Source organism: Anolis sagrei, chromosome 10 (assembly GCF_037176765.1).
Source record: "Anolis sagrei isolate rAnoSag1 chromosome 10, rAnoSag1.mat, whole genome shotgun sequence".
NCBI lineage: Eukaryota > Metazoa > Chordata > Lepidosauria > Squamata > Dactyloidae > Anolis > Anolis sagrei.
This window is the reverse complement of record NC_090030.1, coordinates 3,197,695-3,225,113: the sequence shown is the minus strand read 5'-3', so window position 1 is coordinate 3,225,113 and position 27,419 is coordinate 3,197,695. Positions and strand designations below refer to the sequence as shown.

General features: G+C 38.6%; 2 protein-coding genes across 3 annotated transcripts; one reads left to right on the top strand and one right to left on the bottom strand.

Moving 5' to 3' along the window:
* Window positions 1–1,026: 1,026 nt before the first annotated feature.
* Window positions 1,027–6,807, bottom strand: NDUFA1 (NADH:ubiquinone oxidoreductase subunit A1). The gene is made up of 3 exons (XM_060756033.2): window positions 6,616–6,807; window positions 4,308–4,397; window positions 1,027–1,211 (listed from the first exon to the last, which is right to left on the bottom strand). The coding sequence occupies exons 1-3, from the start codon at window positions 6,715–6,717 to the stop codon at window positions 1,191–1,193; spliced, it is 213 nt and encodes a 70-aa protein (XP_060612016.2). The 5' UTR covers window positions 6,718–6,807; the 3' UTR covers window positions 1,027–1,190.
* An 818-nt stretch (window positions 6,808–7,625) lies between these two features.
* UPF3B (UPF3B regulator of nonsense mediated mRNA decay) lies at window positions 7,626–22,424 on the top strand. 2 transcript variants are annotated; one of them, XM_060756032.2, is made up of 10 exons: window positions 7,626–7,916; window positions 9,895–10,001; window positions 10,155–10,261; window positions 11,645–11,743; window positions 12,030–12,140; window positions 13,370–13,413; window positions 13,924–14,112; window positions 15,471–15,643; window positions 17,594–17,885; window positions 21,284–22,424. In XM_060756032.2, exons 1-10 carry the CDS (start codon window positions 7,641–7,643, stop codon window positions 21,428–21,430), a joined length of 1,545 nt encoding a protein of 514 aa, XP_060612015.2. In that variant the 5' UTR covers window positions 7,626–7,640; the 3' UTR covers window positions 21,431–22,424. The 2 variants fall into 2 exon arrangements, with proteins under 2 accessions (XP_060612015.2, XP_060612014.2); XM_060756031.2 differs by having other exon boundaries at window positions 15,462–15,643.
* The last annotated feature ends 4,995 nt before the right edge of the window (window positions 22,425–27,419 follow it).

The following is a 27,419-nucleotide window of genomic DNA, read 5'->3' as shown; positions in this document are numbered from 1 at the left end:
GTAGATATGTTTGTACCTTGTGGGTTGTGTTATGGGCACGGGGATTTTAGTTAAGTTTCGTTGGGGGATTTTTGAGTTTTGTTGTTTTGCCGTTTTGTGAGTGTGTTGTTGTGTTGTTTTTCATTTTGAGTAGATATGTTTGTACCTTGTGGGTTGTGTTATGGGCACGGGGATTTTAGTTAAGTTTCGTTGGGGGATTTTTGAGTTTTGTTGTTTTGCCGTTTTGTGAGTGTGTTGTTGTGTTGTTTTTCATTTTGAGTAGATATGTTTGTACCTTGTGGGCTGTGTTATGGGCACAGGGATTTTGGTTAAGTTTTGTTGGGGGATTTTTGAGTTTTGTTGTTTTGCCGTTTTGTGAGTGTGTTGTTGTGTTGTTTTTCATTTTGAGTAGATATGTTTGTACCTTGTGGGTTGTGTTATGGGCATGGGAATTTTGGTTAAGTTTCGTTGGGGGGTTTTTGAGTTTTGTTTCCTCGTTGGATGCCCCTAACAAATTTATATATATAGATATACCGCTTTTTCTCTCTAAAAAAGAGACTCAAATAATAATTAAAACTCAACAAACCAGTCGATGGGGTCCCAGTGGTGATCGGCACACCAAGTGCAGTGCCTAAAGACCTTGGCCTGCACTTAAAAACAATCGGCATCGACAAAATTACCACCTGCCAGCTGCAAAAGGCCACCTTACTGGGATCTGCACGCTTTATTTGCTGATACATCACACAGTCCTAGACACTTGGGAAGGGTCCGACGTGTGATCCAATACAACAGCCAGCAGAGTGATCTTGCTATGTATCAAATAATAATAATAGTCCCCGCTATGCTGCTGAGAACTGCCATCCAAACATGATTCTCCATACTTTGGCATTTCAACCACATTTTACACAAAAGACGGCTTGTTTCCATAATATGCATTCATTTCCATTTGAACGTCAGCACTGCAACTTGGAAAACAACCAAAAGAACGGTGAAATTTTGCAGGCAATGTCCCCGTGAGTTATGGTCACCACAGACAGAGACAAGCACTCTCTTTTATTATTATTTATTTATATTTATTATGATAGATTTCTATGTTCATCATTAGTAGACTTCCTTTTTCTTCCACTTCCCAAGCACACGGTTGATACACTTCAACAAAATCCACGTTTATCAGGCCGATTTGAGCAACAACAGTCCAAGATCCATAGTTTTTAATCAATATTCTCCAAGCCCTGAAAAATACAAAACATGACAAAATGTGCTAATCTGTTATGACATTCAGAACACTGCTACTCTCAAGTGAAATTATGCAACTAAAGTCTTCCAAAATATTACTTTGCTTAATCCCACTCTTAGAATAACATTCTGATTTTACAATCAAACTGCAAGGCTTTATACAACACAATATAAGATTATTTTTGTTTCTGAGTTTTAAATGTCATTTCCTAATTGGTTTTATCATAAAAAAACAGGGGGGAAATGTATTAAACTGCACAAACTTTGTCATTTGACATTTCACTCTAGTTTTTCAATGAATCCCAGAGTCCCAACCAAATTCAACATAATTTGAGGCACAAAAACAAAGTTCCTGGAACAAAACAACAACTTTCAAAGTAAACACTGTACAATTAAGGAGGAAATAACCATTTCGAATCAGGAACATAACATTTTTCAAACTAATGGAAATCGACACGAGAGAAATGGGAGACGGCTGCCAGCCACAAAACATGCTAACATCACAGAGGAAGCCTGCTGTTGTTCTAGGGCCATATGATTAATTCCTTCAAACTAATTGGGAAAACATAATAATAATAATAATAATAATAATAATAATAGTAATAGTAATAATAATAATAATACTTTATTTGTACCTTGCTACCATCTCCCCAAGGGACTCGGTGCAGCTTAAGTGAGGCCGAGCCCACAATACAACAATAAACAATAGCAACAGTAATACAAAACAATAAATAAACTCATAAGCAAAAAATAAGCAATAAAGAATTTAAATAAATTATTTAAATCTATTTAATTATAATTATAACATGATTATAATATTTAAATAATTAAATAATTATTTAAATTATTTAAATATTATTATCATGTTAATAATAAATTAAGAGGACTTTGTGTTGTCATGGCCGGAATCACTGGGTTGCTGTGAGTTTTCAGGGCTGTATAGCCATACGTTAAGACAGAATGCTTCTGGAACATGGCTATTCAGCCTGGAAAACTTACAGCAACCCACTAAGAGTTGTTGGGCCAGAGTGAAGAGAGAGGGGGCCAAAGGACAGTTCCGCACTGTCTCCTGTGCTATGCTAATAATATAATATAATATAATCTATATAAATAAAAATGTAATGTTCGTTTGTGAGATTAACAGAACTCAAAAACCACTAGGCGAATTGACACCAAATTTGGACACAAGACACCTAACAGACCAACAAGTGACCATCACTCATAAAAAAAAAAACCCAAAACAGCAGAAAGGACTTAAAAACCCAAAAAAGTTAAATGACATACAGAAAAAATGGAAAGAAGAGGAAGTAAGGGAGGGGAGAAAGAAAGAAAGAAAGAAGCATGGAAGCAAAGAGCAAAGGAAGGAAGGAAAGAGGTAGAGAAGGAAGGAAGGAGAGAAAGTAGTAGGAAAAGAAAAAGGGGGGAAGGAAGGAATGAGGTAGAAAAGGAAGGAGAGAAAGAAAGGAAACGGGAAGGAAAGAAAGACGGAGTGAAGGAAGGAGGGAAAGAAGGAGAGAAAGAGGAAGGGAAGAAGGAAAGAAAGAAGGAACGGTGGAAGCAAAAAGCGAAGGAAGGAAGGAAAGAGGAATGAGGAAGGAAGGAAGGCGAGAAGGAAAGAAGAAAGCAGAAGAAATAAATGAAAGAAGGAGCAAAGGAAGGAGGGAAAGAAGGAGAGAAAAAGGCGGGGAAGGTTGGCCACAGCAACGCGTGGTGGGTACAGCTGGTATAATATAATATTTTGTATATACCTATAATATTTATATTATAATGTACTACAATATTATAATAATAATATATTTTATATTACACATAATATTACAGATAATATTACAATATAATGGTATAGTACAATATAATAATATATGATACTGATATTGTACTATGATAATAATATAATATATTGTATGTATATACATCTTGTAAGCCACTCTGAGTCCCCTTCGGGGTGAGAAGGGCAGCATAGAAATGTCGTAAATGAATAATAAATAAGAGGATTTTATCTGCTTCCCATTCATCTGATCAGGCTACTCCTTCAGACAGACTGCTCCGAAAAGAGGAAAACCATCATTGAAACGGAACGGAAAGCAAAATGGAAAAGTGTAAAAATGGTAATCTCTTAAGAATAATGTTTTACAAAAAAAGGGTTCTGAGAATTTTATCTGATAACATTTCATAATAGCAACAACAATAATCTTAATAATAATCTCAGGCTCTGATAATTTCATCTGATGACATTTAATAATAATAATAATATTTTAATAATAATCTCAGACTATGAGAATTTTATCTAATAACATTTAATCATCACCATCATTTTATCTTAGTAATAATCTCAGGATTTGAGAATATTATCTGATGACATATAATAGTAATGAGGTACAAAGCCAGTCTTCAGAAATGGGGCCACAAAGTCCACGACATGCGAGTGTGGAGGAGAGCAAACCACTGACCACCTATTACAATCCAGCTTGAGCCCTGCCACATACACAATGGAGGACCTTCTTATAGCAACACCAGAGGCATTCCAAGTGGTCAGCTACTGGTCAAAGGACATTTAGCATAATGCCAAGTGTTGCAAACTTTGTGTTTTTAAATACGAGTTGAGTACCCTCAGCTCATTTCTAAAACAATAAATAAATAGTAACAACAACAACAATTTTATCTTAGAAATAATATCAGGTTCTGAGAATTTTATCTGATAACATTTCATAATCATAATTACTGTTATTGTGGCTAGTGGCTCAAGGCGGGTCACAGCACAGTCAAAACACACAAACATTGCGAACATTCTTTAAACGCACATATTAAAATCAAGTTATATAAAATATATAAATATATATTTCTATAAAATACACAAAACAGAGACAAGAGTTTCAAATTCATGCTTAAAACTGGCTAGAAGAGAGAGGTTTTTAGATTGTTTTGTACTATTCAATGCTCCTCTAGGTATTGTTTATTGCATTCATTCTTTTTCAAAAACAGAGGCTAAAAACCCTCTGTCACTAAATACGAAGACTATGAAGTTTAGACAGAACTCCTCTCTGCAACCAAGGCAAACATGTGGCGTTTTAATGTTTCTTTTCATTATCTACCTTGGACTCGAAGTAACGGTCGGTTCCAGAAACCCTCCTGTCTCTTTCCATCAAGTGCCATTGGTAGGTGTTCCGGGCAATGCGCTTCTCCTGGGACACACAAAAGGGTTGGGAAAAACAAGTCAAAATCAAGGAGAAAAGGGATAAAATGTATAAGCGTATAATCCAACATAAAAAGGGGAAAAAACCCCAGACAACTGGAATAGAGGATGGTAGATGCAGCCCTTTTCTTTGGGTTAGAAGCACGAGAGAAGGCTAAAGACCTTGCAAAATGACAACCCCCACAATTCGAATCATATCAAGACAGGGTATCAAACTTGTATTCATTCTACAGTTTAGATCCACCATATTATAATTATTGTGTATTTATGGTTGAAGCCTGAATATTGTGTATTTATTTATATCCAACATTTACATTAGGATAATTATTATGTATTTATTTATATTTATTTATATCCCGTATTTATCATTATTATGCACTAGCTGTCCCCAGCCATGCATTGCTGTGGCTCAGTCTGTGTTTTGTGTGTGTATATATCTGTGTATATATTTGTGTATATGTGTGCTTGCCTATATATATGTGGTTTTGCACATGCCTTGTAATGTATTTTTTGTTTTTGAGCCTTTTATGTCCCTTCCGCTGTGTTTTCCAGTGTTTTTATGAGTGATGGTCACGTTGGCCTGATAGGTGTTTTGCGTCCAAATTTGGTCTCAATTCCTTCTGTGGTTCTTGAAATATATTAATCCCACAAATGAACATTACATATTTATTTATACAGATTTATGGTTGAAGGCTGAATATTGTGTATTTATTTATATCTAACATTTACATTATAATTATGATGTATTTATGTATATCCCACAACAATTTTGTTGTTGTTCATTTGTTCAGTTGCTTCAGACTCTTTGTGACCTCATGGACCATCCCATGCCAGAGCACCCTGTCGGCCGTCACCACCCCCAGCTCCTTCAAAGTTAAGCCCGTGAATTCAAGGATACCATCCACCCGCCTTGCCCTTGGTTGGCCCCTCTTCCTTTTTTCTTCCATTTCCCCCAGCATCATTATCTTCTCTAAGCTTTCCTTTCTTCTCATGATGTGGTTGTGCTGTCGCACGCTGGGCCTGTGCATAAGGCTGTAGACAGGACATAAATTCTGAGTGCCCAACGGGATGCCGGGGCTGCCTCAGATTAAAGGCCCTTGGATTTCCTTAAAACAAAGTTCTGTAGAGACTTAAAGTAAGTCCAACAAAGTTCTTTATTGATTAAAACAAACAGGTACTTTAAAGCTTTTTTTAACGGTCTATAGGCTCTTTCAATCTTGTCCATAGGGAACAGGCACTATCTTCATAACTGTATACTAACTAATGGGGAAATCCTTAACTTCTAATCTGGGCAGTCTGTCTTTGCCTCTGTTGGCGTGGAGCCCCTGCACCCGGTACCAACTGCGTCTGGCTTCCACGAGCGACCCTTACCAAGCAGAGCTTTGTAGACTTCCAGGGGAAAAGAAGGAGTTCAGGTTGCTGTGTTGGCTGGCTGAAATCCCTCCGCAAAGGAGCTGTAACTTTGCAAAATCCTCAGCCAAGCTGTGGGCCTTTTCTCCCCGGCCAAGCTGTAGGCTGTATATCTCCCCGGCCAAGCTGTAGAAGACGAAGCTTTCTACAGGAGCTCTTGATATTATGTCCTGCATGGAAGCTTCTCTGTGTGGACTGACCCAAAAAGGCTCCTATTCCCTCCAAAACTCAAAAAGGGGCGCGACCAGGGAACCGAACTATAATTGACAGGTGGCTTGCCCTATGATTGCAGCCAAAAGAAGCCACCTATCTGCAGAGTCCCTGAAACTTATGACTATAACAAACATTCAGTGCAAAGGAAACTGGTACAGCTGTACGTGTACAGTGGCCAAGGGACTTTTAAATGACCGTTAAATCATTATGTACTAATATATTATTATTATAATATATTATTATATATTAATATAATATCACATATTAATATATTATTATTATAATATTATGTACTAATACATTGCATGTATATTATTATTATGTATTTCTTTATACCCCACAATTACATTATGATGTATTTATGCATATCCTGCATTATGATTATTATTTTGTATTTATGCCTATTCCATATATCTATTCTCCATCCTGTATTTACTCACATCCCTCATTATTATGTATTTCTCTATTACTCTGACTCCTCCCTGCCTGCCTCCCTCCCCTCCATTCTGTCCCAGAATTCCCCGGGAGGTTTCCAGGGCGGCCCAAGCGGGACAGACGCGCGATAGCGTGGCGGTGTGGCTGACCTTGCCCCCGTTGGTGTACTTGTGGATGAAGGTGGTGGAGAAGCCCGGGATGGTCAGGCAGACGTACATCACCGTCAGGCTGGGAAGGATCTCGTACCACATCGTCTTCTCCTCAGGAATGCAAGGGCAGAAAAAGCTTCTCTCCCTCTCTTCCGTCCTGGCGTCACTTCCGCTGGTGTCGCTATGGGGATACAGGAGAGAAACGTCTCTCGCGGCCAATGGGAGTGAGCGGGAGGCGGGGCCGAGGGAGAGCGGCACTGCTCAGGCGCAAACTTTCCTCCCTCCGCTACTGTGGGTATGGGGATACAGGAGAGAGACATCTCTCGCGGCCAATGGGAGGGAGCGGGAGGCGGGACTGAGAGAGGGTGGCATTGCGCAGGCGCAAACTTTCCTCCCTCTGCTACTGAGGGTATGGGGATAGAAGAGAGAGACATCTCTCGCGGCCAATGAGAGTGAGCGGGAGGCGGAGCTGAGGGAGGGCGGCACTACGCAGGCGCAAACTTTCCTCCCTCCTCTGCTGTCGCTATGGGGATAGAGGAGATAGACATCCTTCGCGGCCAATGGGAGTGAGCGGGAGGCGGGGCTGAGGGAGAGCGGCACTGCGCAGGCGCAAACTTTCCTCGCTCTGCTACTGTCGGTATGGGGATAGAAGAGAGAGACATCTCTCGCGGCCAATGGGAGTGACCGGGAGGCGGAGCTGAGGTAGGGCTGCACTGCGCAAGCGCAAACTTTCCTCCCTCCTCTGCTGTCACTCTGGGGATAGAGGAGAGAGACATTTCTCGCGGCCAATGGGAGTGAGAGGGAGGCGGGGCTGAGGGAGTGCGGCACTGCGCAGGCGCCACTTTCTCTCCACCTCCTTGTGACGGAGGGAGGAGGGTTTTGTGACTTACCAAAAGGCAGGGCGGAACTGCGCAGGCGCAGGCTTTCCTCCCTCCCTTCCCCCTCCCCCGCCGCTGCTGTTGCTATGGAGATGGAAAAACCGTTGCGGCCTTCCGCGGCGACGTCACTTCCTCAGCTCTGTTGCCATGGGGATGAGGGAAGAGGCTCTCGCGAGAGGAGCGGCGGCCAATGGGCGAGCGGGACGGAGCGGAAGACGGGCGAGCGGGGCCTTGTTGTTGGCTCTGGCTGGCGCGGCGTTGAGGATGAAGGAAGGCAAGGAGAACGCCAGGCCCAAAGAGAAGCGGGGCGGCGCCGCCTCCTCCTCCGGAGCGGGAGCCCTGGCGGTGGGCGGGGGCGCGGACGCCAAGGCCGGAGGGGAGCCCGACAGCAGGCCCCGGGACAAGAAGGAGCTCCTCAGCAAGGTGAAGGGAGGAGAATATAGTCATTCTATAACAAATGTGTCTTATATAGGATGTAAGAGGAATATAAATATAATAAGAATAGATATGCAGTAATAGAATGAGAATGATAAGAAGAGAAATAGAATTAACCTATAACAAATGTGTTTTCTATAGATTATAAGAAGAATAGATATGTAATAACAGAATAGGAATGATACAAGAAATAGACTAAGAATTGCCTCAACCTATAATAAATGTATTTATGTAGAATATAATAGGAATAGAAATATAATAATAGAATAAGAATGATAAGAAGAGATGTAGAATAAGAATATACTCAAGCTATTATAAATGTATTTATGTAGAATATAATAGGAATGGAAATATAATAATAGAATAAGAAGAGATATAGAATAAGAATATACTCAAGCTATAATAAATGTGTTTATATAGAATACAATAGGAATAGAAATATAATAAGAATAGATAAGTAGTAGTAGAATAAGAATGATAAGAGAATAAGAATATGCTCAAGCTATAATAAATGTGTTTTATATATATTATAATAAGAATAGATATGTAATAATAGAATAGGAATGATAAGAAGATAAATAGAATAAGAATATATTCAAGCTATAATAAATGTGTATATATAGAATGTAATAGGAACAGAAATATAATAAGAACAGATAAGTAGTAATAGAATAAGAATGATAAGATAAATAGAATAAGAATATGTTCAAGCTATCATGAATGTGTTTTATATAGAATATGAGAAGAATAGAAATATAATAATAGATATGTAAAAATAGAATAAGAATAAGAAGAGAAATAAAATAAGAATATTGTCAACCTATAACAAATGTGTTTTATATAGAATATAATAAGAAAAGAAATATGATAAGACTAGATATGTAGTAATGGAATAAGAATGAAAAGAGGAGAAATAGAATAAGAATATAGTTCATCTGTAATAAATGTATTTTATATAGAATATAATAAGAACAGAAATATAATAATAGAATAAGAATGATAAGAAGAGAAATAGAATGGGAATGTAGGTAATCTATAATAACTGTGTTTTATACAGAATACAATAAAAACAGAAATATAGTAAGAATAGATATGTAATAATAGAATAAGAACATAAGAGAAATAGAATAAGAATATAGTTAACCTATAACAAATGTGTTTTATATAGAATATAATAAGAATAAAATTATAGTAAGAATGGTAAGGAGTAAAATAGAATAAGAATATTCTATAATAATGTGTTTTATATAGACTATAATAAGAAAAGAAATATAAGAATATATCATAATCAACCTATAATAAATGTGATTTATCTATAATGAGTCCCCTTCAGGTGAGAAGAGTGACATAAATGTTGTAAATTAATAAATAATAAACTATAATAATAATAGAAATTGAATAAGAACATACTCAACATACTCAATATAATAAATTTGTTTTATGTATACTGTAATAAGAGAAATATAAGAATACAGTCAATATATAATAACCATAGATATATAGTAAAAAATAAGAATAAAAATATAGTAAGAACATTATAATCAAAAATATAATAAGACTAGAAATATAATATTAAGAATATGATAATAAAAATATAAATATAAGAATACATATTTTGTTACCCAGAGTATAGCAAAGTCAATAACCTATGAACATAACTTTTATATAATAAAATATAAAGAGAAAAAAGACATAATTATGAAAATGTACACCGCACACAGGGTTCAAAATCAACATAAAGCAGCAAGGGAATGTCAGTCAAACCTCATGATAGAAAGTTGGCTGGGTCGGCCTTCTACCGGAAGAGATGGATTTTCAATTCGGGCTTACATTCCAACAGTTTTTATGGGAGAACCAGTTAGGAAATGCCCCAACCCAGGAACGACAATTGTGTTACATAGTGTTGTTTGGAACAATTTATTTGACAAATTAAGGTGTTTGTAAAAACCGACACTTCCTCTTGCAGGTGGTGATTCGCCGCCTCCCTCCCAGCCTAACCAAGGAGCAGCTTGAAGAACATCTCCAGCCTTTGCCGGAACACGACTACTTTGAGTTCTTTGCTAATGACACCAGGTGAGAGGGCCTTTCAAACTCTGCCCGTGTTGCATGTAACGGTGGCATGTCATTTATGTCTTTCAGTTTTACACCCGTCTTGTGTTTTGGTATATTTACAGTCATCACTCAGCGACGTTTCCTTATACATTGCCATTTTCTGTCCTTCTGCAGTTTGTACCCTCACATGTTTTCCAGAGCATACATCAACTTTAAAAACCAAGAAGACATAGTTCTGTTCAGGGATCGCTTTGATGGTTATGTTTTTGTTGATCACAAAGGCAAGTATGCCTGAAACTTGGCTATGTATATCATATCTCTGTTTTGTCCAAATATATATTGGCATAAATTGGTGAAAATAATTCAGTCAATCCAGAGGCCCAGAAACGGGGTAGAATTGCCTGCATGGTCTGTGCCGAGCCAGTGTCATCCAGAATTTAATTTGAAAAATCCGATCATTGCTCATCTGAGATCGCATGCAAAGGGCTTTGGGTGGGGAGGAAATGTAGCCAGCTTCACAGCAAAGGATCCATATTAATGTGTGGTCCATTGTGTGGTGTAGCAACATCTGATTTTAGGAAATGTAATAAATAAGGAAGAGTGGGGATGACTTCTGCCCCATACAATGGACACCAAGACTTGCTTGATATGGCTGCTTCTTAAGCAACCAATGTTTTGACCATCAACTGCTGAAGAAGGACCGTGTTGCTTATGTTCTTTTGCTTCTTTGCCATTCTTCATGTAGCCAAATTTGCTTTCTATGGCCATTTATCCCAGGATAGTCTTTTTTTGTTGTTGTTCAAAAGTAATATATATTTAAAACCCCAAGAGTAGGGATGGAAAGGCCTGGGGGGGAAAATTGAGGGGAGAAAAACATTTTCCCCCCAGAAAAATTGGGGGAAAGGTATGTAGAAACAAAAAGTCCTAGAAATCTTTCACTAAGGTCTTCATGTTATATAGTTTGAATGCCATTCCATAGATATATTATTTATCATTGAGAAAGAACATATTCTACACACTTTATAGTTTTTCCGGGGAGAAAATGGCTTTGGAAAAAAACCTAGTTTTCCCCCCAGTTTTTCTGTTTTTCCCCCTCAGGCTTTCCTATCCCTATCCAAGAGAGATGTGCACATTTTGATGACCAAAGCAGTAGCTTCAACTTAATATAAAATGATCCTTTAAAGCGTCTCTCTTCCTAAAGCATTGCCATTTAAGATTAGCTCACTTAGTATAATTCTTGCTCACATGAGGAGAAGGCCTCAGTATACACTCGCGTGGCCCATTGTAATATTGTAATACTAAACCAAAAGGCTTTGAATGTAAGCCAATTTGAGTCTCATTGTTGGAGAGACTAAAATAATAATAATAATAATAATAATAATAATAATAATAATAGTTTGTGAGCCAGTCTTGTGTACTGGTGCCAGTATTTCCTGCAATTGTCCAAGCTTTTTTGTGGAATTTCTCCCCAGCTGATGGGGTGGGAGACCTGGGAAGAAAAGCAAGAATTGTGTTTTGTGTAAAAAATGTATCTCCAAAACCATTCTCTTGAGTTGAGTTTACTTTTGAGGAACACTTAGTTGTAAAAAAAAAAGCATAACTTCTGCTTTTGTTCTTAACGCAGCTGTTTGTTGGGTTTTAACAAATACTTTTCATGCATCCAGGTCTGGAATATCCTGCCATAGTGGAATTTGCACCATTTCAAAAGGCTGCCAAAAAAAAGAGTAAGAAAAAGGACGCCAAAGCCGGGACCATTGACGATGGTTAGTAGGGGGAGTTGCTTGTTACCTAACTAAACTAATTTCAACATACAAATTAAGAGGATTAAATTGGAAGCAAGTCACAATGGATACAGTTGGCTTTACTTCAAACTAAATAATAATAACAATAATAATAATAATAATAGTATGGTTATTATTATTATTATTATTATTATTATTATGTTATTATCTCTATAACATGGCTTTGGTAGGGTTTTACTTTGAGCTTTTCTGTTTGTATCAGCATGATCACATCTTTTATGTTCTCTTTGCTTTGGTTCCTTGTTAGATCCAGAGTATAAGAAGTTCTTAGAAAGCTACAGTGCAGACGATGAGAAGTTGACATCCACCCCTGAGACGTTACTAGAAGAAATAGAGGCCAAAAACAAAGAATTAATAGGTATAGCAGTTATTGTTGCAGTTCTTATATGTTTCTTTCTATTGAGAACATATAATTCACTGTTGATTTATATGAAATATCTTTTTTTTTTTACTGTTTCTTGCTTTCTGAATGCTGGTCAACACTCGTAAGAGGTTGTGAATGTATTCTAATTGCTATAAGTGTTTCTATTTTCATCTAAACTCTATTTTGTTTAATGTGGAGCTGAGCAACTCTCTTGCTCGTGGAAATGAAGGGCAGAGAGAGCAAATCTGGCTCTCAGTGGCTTGTCCTCAAATCATTCATATCTGAAAATTGATGCAGCCAAAGTTTGTATTAACTATCCCCAAGTGTCATTATAGATTGCTTCTGTTCTATACATATTGTTGAAGGCTTTCATGGCCAGAATCACTGTGTTGCTGTGAGTTTTCCGGGCAGTCTGCCATGTTCAAGAAGCATTCTCTCCTGACATTTCACCTGCATCTATGGCAGGCATCCTCAGAGGGGTGAGGCCTGTTGGGAACTAAACAAGTGAGATTTATATACCTGTGGAAGAATGTTTAGGGTAGGAGAAAGAATTCTTGTCTGCTTGAGGTAAGTGTGAATGTTGCAACTGACCACCTTGATTAGCATTGAATGGCCTTGTAGTTTCAATGCCTGGATGTTTCCTACCTGGGTGGATATTTTCAGGGAGGTGTTTGCTGGCTCTGATTGTTTCCTGTTTGGAATTCCCCTAGTGTTTTAGTGTTGAGTGTTTGAGAGTTTTAAAATACTGGTGGCCAGATTATGTTCATTTTCATGGTTTTCTCCTTTCGGTTGAAATTGTCCACATGCTTCTTGTGGATTTCAATGGCTTATCTGTTTATTCTGACATGGTGGTTGTCAGAATGGTCCGACATTTCTGTGTTCTTAAATAATATGTTGTGCCAAGGTTTGGTTCATTCAAATAAGCTCACTTTTTAATTACACATTGTTCTCCCATTTTACATATACAAGATGTTTTTCCTCTCCTTTTTTTTTTTTACTTTTTTGACCCCAGAAATCCCAAACCTCCCCTTTTTATCCTTAATAAAAAATAAATTGTTAAGAAGAAAGAAAAAGAGGTATATTGAGAGAGAGAAAAAGATTTTAAAAATAATAATAAAAATCAAAATCTGGTGACTTCCATGTAATCCTTTGTTAATAACTCGCCCAACAAGGTTGTTTTGGACTACAACTCTTTGTAATAAACGCTCTTTTCCCCTCTCTAGCCAAAAAGACAACTCCTCTGCTGAACTTCTTGAAGAATAAGCAGGTAATTGAAATTCTTTTCAGTATTTTCTGTGTTTCAGCATACGCATTTGGGGTGTCCAGCAGTACCTTTCCCATAACCATACAGAGAAGATACAATGCCAGGCTTTTTGATGTTATTCCACCCAAATAGGTGTATTCACTTTTTCTTGAGTTAGAGAAGGCATAGGCAAACTTTGGCCCTCCAGGTGTTTTGGACTACAACTCCCACAATTCCTAACAGCCTACCGGCTGTTAGGAATTGTGGGAGTTGTAGTCCAAAACGCCTGGAGGGCCAAAGTTTGCCCATCCCTGGGATAGCGCATTGGATGTAAATGTACATTTGTTTGTTTTTAATTATCCTTGTTCCCCTTTATTTCCTGCTTTTTCTCAGCTGTGAGAAGTTTGGGAATAAAGGCATTCTCTATTCACCCACTATATTCACTTAACTAGCACTCAGGTTATATAATAGGAAGCCTCTTGGTGGATGCCCTTCCTAATATTCAGCCTTGAAGTTCTCCTTCCTTTTCAACAGAGGATTAGAGAAGAAAAACGAGAGGAGAGGAGGAGGAGAGAAATAGAGAGGAAACGACAAAGGGAAGAAGAAAGGAGGAAATGGAAAGAAGAGGAAAGGAGGAAAAGGAAGGAAGCTGAAAAAACCAAAAAAGTGGAGAGGTGCCCGGAGAAAGAAAGGGACAGATCCAAGGACGAGCCGAAAATTAAGGTATCTCTTCGTTCCCGTAGGAAACATTAGACATGTATCTTGCTCTCTCATAACATGCTTAGAAATAGTATTAGACAGAGGGCTGGAGGGTGGGTTTAATTGTAAGATGAGGAGAGAAAGGAAAGTGTCTCCTGTGCTATTCTAGTAATATAATATAATATATTGTAAATACATATAATATTTATAATATTATAATGTAATGCAATGTAATACTAATAATAATATGATATTATAGTTATATATTTATATTACATGTAATAGTACTAATAATATTATAGTATAATGTAATGGGGCCCCCCAGTGGCGCAGTAGGTTAAAGCTCTGAGCTTCTGAGCTTGTTGATCGAAAGGTCGCAGGTTCGATTCCGAGGAGCGGAGTGAGCTTCCGCTGTCAGCCCTAGCTTCTGCCAACCTAGCAGTTCGAAAACATGCAAATGTGAGTAAATCAATAGATACCGCTCCGGCGGGAAGGTAACGGCGCTCCATGCGGTCATGCTGGCCACATGACCTTGGAGGTGTCTATGGACAACGCTGGCTCTTCGGCTTAGAAATGGAGATGAGTACCACACCCCAGAGTCAGACATGACTGGACTTAATGTCAGGGGACAACCTTTACCTAATATAATGTATATACTTATAATATTTATAATATAATGTAATGCAATATTATAATAATAATATGATATTATAATTATATATTTATATTACATATTATATAATATATGATATAATTATAATTATATCTTGTAATATTACTAATAATATTACAATATAATGGTATAGTACAATATAGTAATATTTAATATGATATTGTACTATGCTAATAATATAATATATTGTATTATATTATTAGCATAGTACATAGTATTATATATCTTGTAAGCTGCTCTGAGTCCCTTTTGGGGTGAGAAGGGCGGCATATAAATGTCGTAAATAAATAAAATAAATAAAAGTAGTAGGACACAAACCCCTTGATGTATAGTTTGAAAAACTACCAGTATTTGAGGCCCTGTGAATGAATTGATTCCAGTCTTTGGGTGAAGGGTGCATTCTACACTGTAGAATGAATGCAGTTTGACACCATTTTGACTGCCATGGCTCAGTGCTACAACTCCCATGATTCTATAGCCTCCTGTTGAAAGTCTGTAGGTTACATTGCAAATCACTTCAAGTGAAATTAATGTCATTTAATTCCATAGTTATATAATGCCAAATATCTCTGTTTTTGTCTTGTCTCCAATTATTATCCCCCCCCTTTTTTTTAAGCGACAGAGCAACATTCTAGTAGCTTAGCATTACTTAGCATTAGAACTAACTTAGTAAGGAAAACTAAATTTGTTCTCTTCTTAGCTACTTAAGAAGCCGGAGAAAGACGAGAGAGACTTTGAAAAAAAGGAAAAGGCCAAGAGGCTGGAGAGAGAAAGCCTGCGGGAGGACAAGGCGGCCAGCCCAAGCGTTGGCAGCGTCCAGCCCAAGCGCTCTGATGGCGAAGCCAAAGAGGAAAAGGCCAAGAAATTAGTGTTTTCTTCCCAGTACGTATCCTTGCTTCTCAGAACATGCTGTTAGTTGGCTGCCTGATCCTAGAATGAACTTTGAATTCTGCTTGTCAATAGCTTTCTAAGTTAGGACTGCTTTGTGCAAAGAAAGAAGACAGGAGATGAGCAGTTTGGCTCCAAACTAAATCTCCCAATTGCATAACTTCCACAGACCGTCTAAACATATATTATTACACTATTTTTGTTCCTGGCTTATAAATGTCATTTCCTAATTGGTTATATCCTAAAAACATGGAAAAGGTTGATTAAATTGCAGGAACTTTGTTTTTGCATGACATCTGACTATAGCACATTTTGCTCTCATTTTTCAATGAATATCTCATCATCATCTCAACCCATTCAACCTAGTTTACCACAAAAACAACAAAGTTTCTGGAGTAGAACAGCAGCTTTCAAAGTAAGTACCGCACAATTAAACAGGAAATAACACTTTCAAACCAGGAACAGAACATTTTTCAAATTTGATTACATAGTGTAATTAAAAAGAGCACAGTGGAGTTGGCAATGTCACAGGTGGCTATTTATTTATTATGTCGGAAGCGAGTTGAGGGTACAGTTAACATGTATTTAAAAACACAAACAAAGTTTTAAAACTTGCTGTGATGCTAAATGTCCTTTGACCAGAAGCTGGCCACTTGGAGTGCCTCTGGTGTGGCTGTGAGAAAGTCCTCCATGGTGTATGTGACAGGGCTCAGGCTGCATCATAATTGGTGGTCTGCTTTTCTCCACACTCGCATGTCATGGACTCCACTTCGTAGCCCCATTTCTTAAGGTTGATTCTGCATCTCGTTGTGCCAGAGTGCAATCTGTTCAGCACTTTCCAAGTCACCCAGTCTTCTGTGTGCCCAGGAGGGAGTCTCTCATCCAGTCTCAGCCACCAATTGAGGTTCCAGGTCTTAGCCTGCTGCTTTTGGACTCTTGCTTGCTGAGGTGTTCCTGGGAGTATCTCTGTGGATCTTAGAAAACTATTTCTTGATTTAAGGCATTGGCATGTTGGCTGATACCCGTACGGAGGATGGACCGGAGATGTCAATGCCCTGGTCCTTTCATTGCTGGTTGCTACTTCCCTGAGGATGCCAGGTGTTGCGATACCTACTAGATAGTATAATTTCTCCAGCAATGTAGGGCGTAGACATCCTGTGACAATGTGGCATGTCTCATTAAGAGCCACATCCACTGTTTTAGGGTGGTGAGATGTGTTCCACACTGGGCATGCATACTCAGCAGCAGAGAAGCCAAGCGCAAGGGCAGATTTCTCAACTGTGTCTGGTTGTGATCCCCAGGTTGTGCCAGTCAGCTTTCTTATTATATTATTTCTGGCACCCACTTTTTGCTTGATAGTCAAGCAGTGCTTCTTATAAGTCAGGGCACAGTCCAGAGTGACTTTCAGGTATTTGGGTATGCTGCAGTGTTCCAGTGGGATTCCTTCCCAGGTAATAATTCTCAGAGCTTGAGATACTTGCCTGTTCTTAAGATGAAAAGCAAAAGCATTATCATTATTACAATTATTATTATTATTATTACTACTACTACTACTACCATTAACCTGCTTTATCTCTCCCCAAGGAGACTCAGTGCAAATATGTAAAAATAGACAAATATGCAAACAGTACTATTATTATTGCTTTTCGTTGGAAACTGGGATTGGTTGCAGCAGTCAGCTGGATACAATTTTCACTTGCAAACCATGGTTTATTGCTCTTTAATGTTTAGAGCTGACTTTGGGAATATAGACTTGTAAGATAATAGAGAGGCTTGTCCATTATTTGTGAGTTTTTGGAATTGATATTTTCAGTCAGGCAGAATTCTGTTTGAAGCTTATGTCAAGTGGCCCCAATCCTATGCCATCAGGGCACTGTTAGATATCATTCCCTTTTGCTTCTCTGTCACCTTCTTAAATTGAACCTCCCAACCTTTTGCACACAGATTGGAGGACGACTATGGGAAAGACTACCGGGAGAGAGAATACGACCGAGAGTACGAGCGAATTCAGCGAGATAAATTTCGGCGGCAGGATGATGAGCGGCGGAGGCAGAAAGACCGCTTTGAGAAAGAAAGAGTTTTCAGGAGAAAAGATGATGACGTGAAAAAGGAGAGAGACTCCTTGCGGGAGAAAGGGAAAAGAGCCGAATTGTCAGACTACATGGGCAATGCAGAGAAAGTCAGCAAAGAGGATAAGAAAGAAGAGATGGCCAAGAGGGACCGCATTAGAAACAAGGTACCAGTTCTATCATATGCTCTTGCAGTCACCCATTTATTAAAAGAGCAGCATAATCTATATAGGAAAGTGAGGGCCTCGCTATTTAAGTGTCTACCTCTCTGAAGCAGACCAAGCAAGAGATGGGAGGAGGGAAGAGAGAGAGAGAGAGAGAAAGGCAAAGAGGACAAATGGGGCTCATTTGCCTGTCTCCTTGATGAGGACTCTGAACTTGTGCCTGATGGTTAAAAAAAGGCCAGAAATGGGTCTCCTGGGACTATTTAGGGAGAGAATTAGCAAAGGGGATTAAGACATTTGTCAATATAGCTTTGTTGCAGCCAGATTGACCATAGCCAAATAGAAAAGTAACTTTTCTCTCCAATCCTTTTTAGATGGTGCATTTTCACCTTTCCCAAGGTTACTGGACTATATTGAAATGGCCAGGCTAAGCAATTATATTTGGGGAGGAAATAATGAAGAGTTTGGCAAACTTTTTTATATGGCATTTGTAAGTTGCCCTGAGATAGGGCGGGATAGAAATAACGTCTCCATTTCATCCATTTATATTTCAGAACAGAACGTTTTTAATTTGGTCAGTGACCAGCATCTGTAAAGTATCTGTTTTGCTAGTTATTGTAATATTTGTTTTTGTTTGTCACTTGTCTATATCTATATCTATATATGTATATATATTCTATATATACATATATCTGTATATATATTCTAAGCATATATATTATATACATTATATTACATGTTATTATATTGTTATATTATTATTATTTTACTGACACAAAAGCACAAAAAATCAGTAAAATTATTATTATTATTATTATTATTATTAAGCACAACAAGATGAGTCCACAGCACACACTCTGCTGGCTGTTGTATTGGATCACACGTCAGACACTTCCCAAGTGTCTAGGACTGTGTGATGTATCGGCGAATAATGCGTGAAGATGCCATTTGCAGATGGCAGATGGTAATTTTGTCAGTGCTGATTGTGTTTAAGTGAAGGCCAAGGTTTTTAGGCACTGCACCCAGTGTGCCGATCACCACTGGGACCACTTTGGCTGGCTTGTGCCAGAGTCTTTATTATTATTATTTTACTGACACAGAAACACAGTATGTCACAGCAAATGAGATCTATGTTTTTGTTTCAATAATAATAATAATAATAATAAAGACTCTGGCACAAGCCAGCCAAGGTGGTCCCAGTGGTGGTGATGATGATGATGATGATGATGATTATATTAAATGTGTATGTGTGTATGTATTTATATTTATTATTTATTTATTACTGCGCTTATATACCGCAATTCTCAGCCCTTTAAGGGCGACTCATTGCGGTGTACAACATGTAGCAGGGGTGTCTGCTTACACAAACAGAGTCCAGCCTCCACAAACAGGCTATAGTTCCCACTGAGCAGGTGACACCATGGCCCTCCCAAAATTGACATTGCGGGTTATCATGAACATGTCCCAGAGCCCTGCCAATGTCCTCCACAAACACCATACTGCCCACCACCCAAGTGAAGGCTTTCAGACGGGGACCATTTCATCCTAGATTTTTTTTTCCTCCACCAAAGACACCTCCCAGGGTTTCTTTCACCCTCAATTGGTGTGGAATTTGCATGACCTCACCCACTGCCTCTCCCTTAACCATTTCCTATGACAACACAGCAAACAGAGGAATGGATCATTCTGTAGGAGGTTGGACTGATTCCACAGGATGGAAGTTGCAGTTCACTCTTATCCAGAGAGCACTGAACCCAGCCAACCACGGATTGGGACCAAACTTGGCACACAGACTCAACAAGGCCAACTGTGAATACTGTTTCGGGAAGATTGCCCCAGGAATCTTGGAGCTGTAGTTCAGTCTTATCCAGAGAGTACTACAGCCAGACGATGACATACCTGGACCAAACTTGGCGCGCAAATCCAAAACGGCCAACTTTGAATAATAATAATAATAATAATAATAATAATAATAATAATAATAATAATAATTTTATTTATATCCCGCCACCATCTCCCCAACGGGGACTCGGGGCGACTTACATGAGCCCAATCCCAGGCAACATATTACAGCAAAATAAGACCAAAATATATTCAACAAGCAACAACATCAAAATTACATTAAAAAACATAAAAAACATATGAATACAGTAACAATATATACAATAAACACAATCACAGTGACAGTGGGTGAGCCACATGTGCAGGAGAAAATGTTCAAAAACTCGAATGAGAGAAGAAGAGGAGCAAGTTATTTGCAGGAGGGAGCTCATAAAGAAACACAGGGTTGTGGAACCAAACCTTTCCCATTAGTGGGGTGTGTACTCTAGTGACAGAGTACTAGCAGGGTTTGGGGAAGATTGGCCCATGATTCTGGGAATTGTTGTCCACTCACACCAAACTGAGAATGCCTAACACCCAAAAACAAAACAATGCCTTTTTCAAATAACCTGGGCATCACCAGGTCCCCAAGCTAGGCGACAATAAAATTAAAAATGTGAACACAAAAAGAAAAGAACTTGTGCAGGAGGCGTTGATTTCTAACGGCTATTGCCATGTGAGCAGTACTCCAAATACCATACCTGAATGAAACTGGGATTGTGGCGCAGCTGGCTGAGTGTCAGCTGCATTAAGATCACTCTGACCAGAAGGTCATGAGTTTGAAGTCAGCCCGGGTCAGAGTGAGTGTCCGACCAATTGTGTAGCTTGTTGACCTTTGCAACCCGAAAGACAGTTGCATCTGTCAAGTAGGAAAATTAGGTACCACCTATGTGTGGGGAGGCTAAATTAACTAATTTATGATAATAATAAAGACTCCAGCAAAAAGCATTCCAGTGGGGAAGCATGCGGGGAATGTGGAAGTACTTCATCAGTGTTGCAGATGGACAATGAAAGCGACAGCTCCCCTGGCGGCCAGAAAAAGTTAAATAGCCTCTGTGTATGTCTATATACTAGATACTAGATACTATGTCTAGATACTAGAGACAAAGTTGAAGTACTTTGGCCACATCATGAGGAGACAGGAAAGCCTAGAGAAGACAATTATGCTGGGGAAAGTGGAAGGCAAAAGGAAGAGGGGCCGACCAAGGGCAAGATGGATGGATGGCATCCTTGAAGTGACTGGACTGACCTTGAGGGAGCTGGGGGTGGTAACGGCCGACAGGGAGCTCTGGCGTAGGCTGGTCCATGAGGTCACGAAGAGTCGGAGACGACTGAACGAATGAACAACAAATGTCTATATACGTTGTATGTCTAATTGGCATTGAATGTTTGCCATATATGTGTATGTTGTAATCCGCCCTGAGTCCCCTGCGGGGTGAGAAGGGTGGAATATAAATGCTGTAAATAAATAAATAAAATATGGGACCTTACAACTCGACCTTTTATTCTTCTTGTTTCAGGACCGCCCAGCTATGCAACTCTACCAGCCCGGGGCACGGAGCCGTAGCCGGCTGTCGGCATACGATGAAAGCCCCGTGAAGTCCCCCGACCAAGGAGCTGAGAAGAAGCCCGAGAGCGAGGCCAGCAACACAAAGGAGGCCGAGTGATGTCCCCCACCCACCCGCCTCTTCTCTCTCACCTGCAAGCCAAAGAGCATGAACCGTGCAGCCCAGAAGTGCCTTGGAAGAGAAGGAAGGAAGGAATACGGGGAGCCATGACGGGTGCCATCTATCTGGCTTCAGAGTCTCAATGCAGAGTCACACCCCAATGCTTGTCTTGTCTCTGTCGAATGGAGGAGCGGGGGGCAGCAAAAGGACAAGGGGAAGGAGACCCCCCTTTAGTGGAAGGCTTTGACGCTCTAAAATAAGTTGGAGGGTGCTCAAGGTGGTGCCACAAGTTCTGTCTTTTCAGAGAAAAAGCCACAAATGAGTATTTGCACTTAAAATGCCACCACTTTGGCGCCTCGTTGGATGGCAGTGCGTCATGTGCCGAAGGGAGGCGCAACAGTTTTGTAGAGTTGAGACAGTTTACTATGCAAGTGTGGGGGACACCTATGGGGTTTTTTTCCATTCGAAATGGGTGAGGCTGGAATGAAACAGCTAAGCTTTAAGCTGGATATCAAGAGAGGATGTTTCGAACAACATCTCCCCATGCAACATCATTTATTTCCAAGGGAATCTATAGCTGATTGTTGTCCCTGCTTGTTTTTCTCTTATTCTTTTCCTAATGCTCTACTTCTGTTGTGCATTACATTCCTTGACGCATTAACGCAGCCTTCCCAGCTCTGGCCCTTGGATGTAGCAGACTCTAAAGCCCGTCCCTTCACCTTTGCATCTAGAATAAAGCTACTGGCATTGTAGTCCAGAACGTCTGAGGAAAGTGGCAGCAGGACAGGCAGGAATGATGCAGCCCTTCGCTTTCCTTGGACATTAAAGCTCCCAGCAATCATTGGTGGGGAATGCTGGGAGTTGTATGGACAGTTGTGTGATCCTTACCCTTGTATTACTAACCTAGAGCATCCAGAAAGAAGTATTGTGGCTCTTCCTGTTAATACAACACAGCTATTTTGTACTAAATAAAAGTTGAGATGCCATTTAAAAACCTCATTTTGGAATTTGTTGTTCAGTGAGAAAGAAAATAAATCGAGTCTTTTCATAGAATCATAGAATCCTAGAGTTGGAAGAGACCTCGTGGGCCATCCAGTCCACCCCATTCTGCCAAGAAGCAGGAAGAAGCAGGAAAACTGCATTCAAAGCACCCCCGACAGATGATCATCCAGCCTCTAGAGCAGGGGTCCTCAAACTAAGGCCCGGGGCCCGGATGCAGCCCTGCGAGGTCATTTACCCGGCCCTTGCTCAGGGTCAACCTAAGTCTGTAACGACTTGAAAGCAGGGTTGTTGTAGGTTTTTCGGGCTAGAGGCATTCTCTCCTGACGTTTCGCCTGCATCTATGGCAAGCATCCTCAGAGGTAGTGAGGTGTGTTGGAACTAGGAAAATGGGTTTCTATATCTGTGGAAAGACCAGGATGGGACAAAGGACACTTGTCTGCTGGAGCCAGGTGGGAATGTTTCAACAGACAAGAGTCCTTTGTCTCACTCTGGTCATTCCACAGATATATAAACCCTTTTTCCTAGTTCCAACAGACCTCACTACTTCTGAGGATGCTTGCCATAGATGCAGGCGAAACATCAGGAGAGAATGCCTCTAGACCATGGCCATATAGCCTGAAAAAAACCTACAACAACCCAGTGATTCCAGCCATGAAAGCCTTTGACAATACATTGACTTGAAAGCACACAACAACAGCAACAGCAGCAGCAACCCTATGTCATCAGCCAAAAGCAGGCTCACACTTTCCATTGAAATACTAATAAATTTATATTTGTTAAAATTGTTCTTTTAATTATTGTATTGTTTTTAAGTGGTTTTTGCACTACAAAATAAGATATTTGCAGTGTGTGTAGGAATTCATCCATTTTTTCCCAAATTATAATCTGGCCCTCCAACAGTTTGGGGGACTGTGACCTGGCCCTCTGTTTAAAAAGTTTGAAGACCCCTGCTCTATAGTGTTTGTCAACCCCATTCTGCCAAGAAGCAGGAAAACCACATTCAAAGCACCCCCGACAGATGGCCATCCAGCCTCTGTTTAAAAGCTTCCAAGGAAGGAGCCTCCACCACACTCCGGGGCAGAGAGTTCCACTGCTGAATGGCTCTCACAATCAGGAAGTTCTGCCTAATGTTCAGGTGGAATCTCCTGTTCATTGTATCTGAAATCATGAGAAGAGGGTCAGCTTCTCCGCAAACTGACTCACTAAGGAAATCCAACAAATGCTCCATTCAGCAAAGGACAAGAGGGATCCTCTCACTTCTGTAGAAGTATACCAGTGTTTCTCAACCTTCCTAATGCCGCGACCCCTTAATACAGTTCCTCGTGTTGTGGTGACCCCCAATCGTAAAATTATTTTCATTGCTACTTCACAACTGTAATTTTGCTACTGTTTTGAAGCATAATGTAAATATCTGATATGCAGGATGTATTTTCATTCACTGGACCAAATTTGGCACAAATCTCCAATACGCCCAAATTTGAATACTGGTGGGATGGGGAAAGGGATTGATTTTGTCATTTGGAAGTTGTAGTTGCTGGGATTTATAGTTCACCTACGATCAAAGAGCATTCTGAACTCCACCAATAATAAAATTGAACCAAACTTGGGACACAGAAGTCCCATGACCAACAGAAAATACTGGAAGGGTTTGGTAAGCATTGACCTTGCGTTTTGGAGTTGTAGTTCACCCACATCCCGAGAGGACTCAAAACAATGATGGATCAAAACAATGATGGGTTGGGACCAAACTTGGCATGAAAATCAATATTCCCAAATGTGAACTCTGGTGGAGTGTGGGGAAAACAGACTTGACATTTGGGAGTTGTAGTTGCTGGGATTTATAGTTTGCCTACAATCCAAGAATTGGGCCAAACTTCCCATACAGAACCCCCATGACCAACAGAAAATACCGTGTTTTCTGATGGTCTTTGGCAACCCCTCTGACGCCCCCTCGCGACCCCTCCAGGGGTCCCGACCCCCAGGTTGAGAAACACTGCTGTATACTATGCAGCTCTGGACAAGTTTACATAGTGAGTCCAAATGCAGCAGCATTGCCCAGACACAAATCAAGGAACATAAAAGTCGCTGCAGATTAATTCAACCAGAGAAGTCAGCCGTAGCAGAGCACCTGATGATCCAACCTGAGAGTGGTCCAGTATTTCTGTGTTCTCACAACCACCATGTCAGACTACACAGAGAAGCCATTGAAATCCACAAGAAGCATGTGAACAATTTCAACAAACTTAATGTCAAGGAGAAACCTTTACCTTTATTATATTATTATATTATATTATTATTATATAGTATATATTATATTACATTATGTTGAACATAATGTAATATGTTGAACCCCTGTGCCGGCAGGACTGAAGACCGACAGGTCACAGGTTCAAATCCAGGGAGAGCACGGATGAGCTCCCCCTATCAGCTCCAGCTCCCCATGCGGGGACATGAGAGAAGCCTCCCACACGGATGTTAAAACATCACAACATCCGGGCGTCCTCTGGGCAACGTCCTTCCAGATGTCCAATTCTCTCACACCAGAAGCAACTTGCAGTTTCTCAAGTCGCTCCTGACACAACCAAAAAAACCCCCAAAACATTCTATATTATTATATTATTTATTTATTTTATTTATTTACAGTATTTTTATCCTGCTCTTTCAGCCCAAAGGCGACTCAGGGCGGTGTACAGATCAGCAACAATTAGATGCCACATCATACATACGTGTTAATTAAAAACATTTAATATTACATAATAAAATCATATAAAACCAATTATAACTATAATAATCAATGTGTTCCAGTTCAACCCCTTATCCATTTACATCGTTTGAGCCGTTCCGTGTTAATTATTTCATCATACTGTGTTTATCTGATTACGCTGCGTTTCTGAAAGCTTGCTCAAAGAGCCAAGTTTTTACTCTTTTCCGAAAGATCAGGAGGGAGGAGGCCGATCTAATATCCCCAGGAAGGGAGTTCCACAGCCGAGGGGCCACCACTGAGAAGGCCCAGTCTTCTATAATTATACCATTATTAATATTTATTTATTTACGACATTCATATGCTGCCCTTCTCACCCCGAAGGGGACTCAGAGCGGTTTACAAGTAATATGTAAATACAATATATTATATTATTAGCATGGCATAATATTAATATATATTAGTATATTGTACTACACCATTATACTGTAATGTTATTAGAAATATTAGTAATTGCAGTTTCTCCTGACACGACAAAAGAAAAAGTAATATTACATGTAATATAAAATATATAAATTATAATATATAACTTAGTATTATATTGTATTACATTATACTATTATAAATTATACTAATATATTATATATATATTATATATTATACTATTATATATATTATAGTATATATTATTATAATTCATTATTATTATTATTATAGTGAGCATTATTGCTATGTTGATATTATTATACTATTATAAATTATACTATTATATATATTATATATTAAATTATACTATTATATATATTATAGTATATATTATTATAATCCATTATTATTATTATTATTATTATTATTATTATTATTATAGTGAGCATTATTACTATGTTGATGTTGTTATTATACTATTATATATATTATATATTAAATTATACTATTATATATATTATAGTATATATAATTATAATCCATTATTATTATTACTATTATTATTATAGTGAGCATTATTACTATGTTGATGTCATTATACTATTATAAATTATACTAATATATATAATATATATTAAATTATACTATTATATATATTAAAGTATATATAATTATAATCCATTATTATTATTATTACTATTATAGTAAGCATTATTACTATTATAGTGAGCATTATTACTATGTTGATGTTATTATACTATTATAAATTATACTATTATATATATTGTATATATTATTATAATCCATTATTATTACTATTATAGTGAGCATTATTACTATGTTGATGTTATTATTATACTATTATAAATTATACTATTATATATATTATAGTATATATTATTATTATAATCCTTGATTATTATTATAGTGAGCATTATTACTATGTTGATGTTGTTATTATACTATTATATATATTATATATTAAATTATACTATTATATATATCAGGGGTCCTCAAACTAAGGCCTGGGGGCCGGATGCGGCCCTCCAAGGTCATTTACCCGGCCCTCACTCAGGGTCAACCTAAGTCTGAAACTACTTGAAAGCACACAACAACAACAACAACAATCCTATCTCATCAGCCAAAAGCAGGCCCACACTTCCCACTGAAATACGAATAAGTTTATATTTGTTAAAATTGTTCTTCATCTTAATTAGTGAATTGTTTTAAAGTGTTCTTTGCACTACAAATAAGATATGTGCAGTGTGCATAGGAATTCATTCATGTGTTTTTCAAATTATAATCCGGCCCTCCAACAATTTTGGGGACTATGACCTGGCCCTCTGTTTAAAAAGTTTGAAGACCCCTGATATATATTATAGTATATTATAGTATATTATTATTATTATTATTATTATCCATTATTATCCATTATTATTATTATAATTAATATTATAGTGAGCATTATTACTTCGACAATACATTATTACTATGTTGTTTTATTATTTATTTATTTATTATCTATTTATCTATCTAATTATCTATATCTAATTATCTATCTAATTATCTATCTATCTAATATCTAATTATCTATCTATCTATCTATCTATCTATCTATCTATCTATCTATCTATCTATCTATCTATCTATCTATCTATCTATCTATCTATCTATCTATCTATCTATCTATCTATCTATCTATATTTATTTTTTGATTGATTGAGTGGAGTTTCCTGGAAGGAAACTCTTTCCCTGCTTGCTATATGGGCTAGTAAACCAACCAGGAGTGCTGAGGCGCTGCAGTGCCTGCTGGAGGCGCAAGGGGTCGCTGCGCCCTTCCGCTCTACAGCCTTTTAGAGG

Excerpts from the sequence above, each read along its gene's own strand:
- NDUFA1 (XM_060756033.2), bottom strand. The coding sequence starts at position 6,717 with ATGTGGTACGAGATCCTTCCCAGCCTGACGGTGATGTACGTCTGCCTG. Across the intron at positions 4,398-6,615 it reads AGTACACCAACGGGGGCAAG|GAGAAGCGCATTGCCCGGAA; the intron begins GTCAGCCACACC and ends TGTGTGTCCCAG. Across the intron at positions 1,212-4,307 it reads ACCGTTACTTCGAGTCCAAG|GGCTTGGAGAATATTGATTA; the intron begins GTAGATAATGAA and ends TGTATTTTTCAG.
- UPF3B (XM_060756031.2), top strand. The coding sequence starts at position 7,641 with ATGGGGATGAGGGAAGAGGCTCTCGCGAGAGGAGCGGCGGCCAATGGG. Across the intron at positions 10,262-11,644 it reads TGTTTTTGTTGATCACAAAG|GTCTGGAATATCCTGCCATA; the intron begins GCAAGTATGCCT and ends TCATGCATCCAG. Across the intron at positions 15,644-17,593 it reads AAATTAGTGTTTTCTTCCCA|ATTGGAGGACGACTATGGGA; the intron begins GTACGTATCCTT and ends TTTTGCACACAG.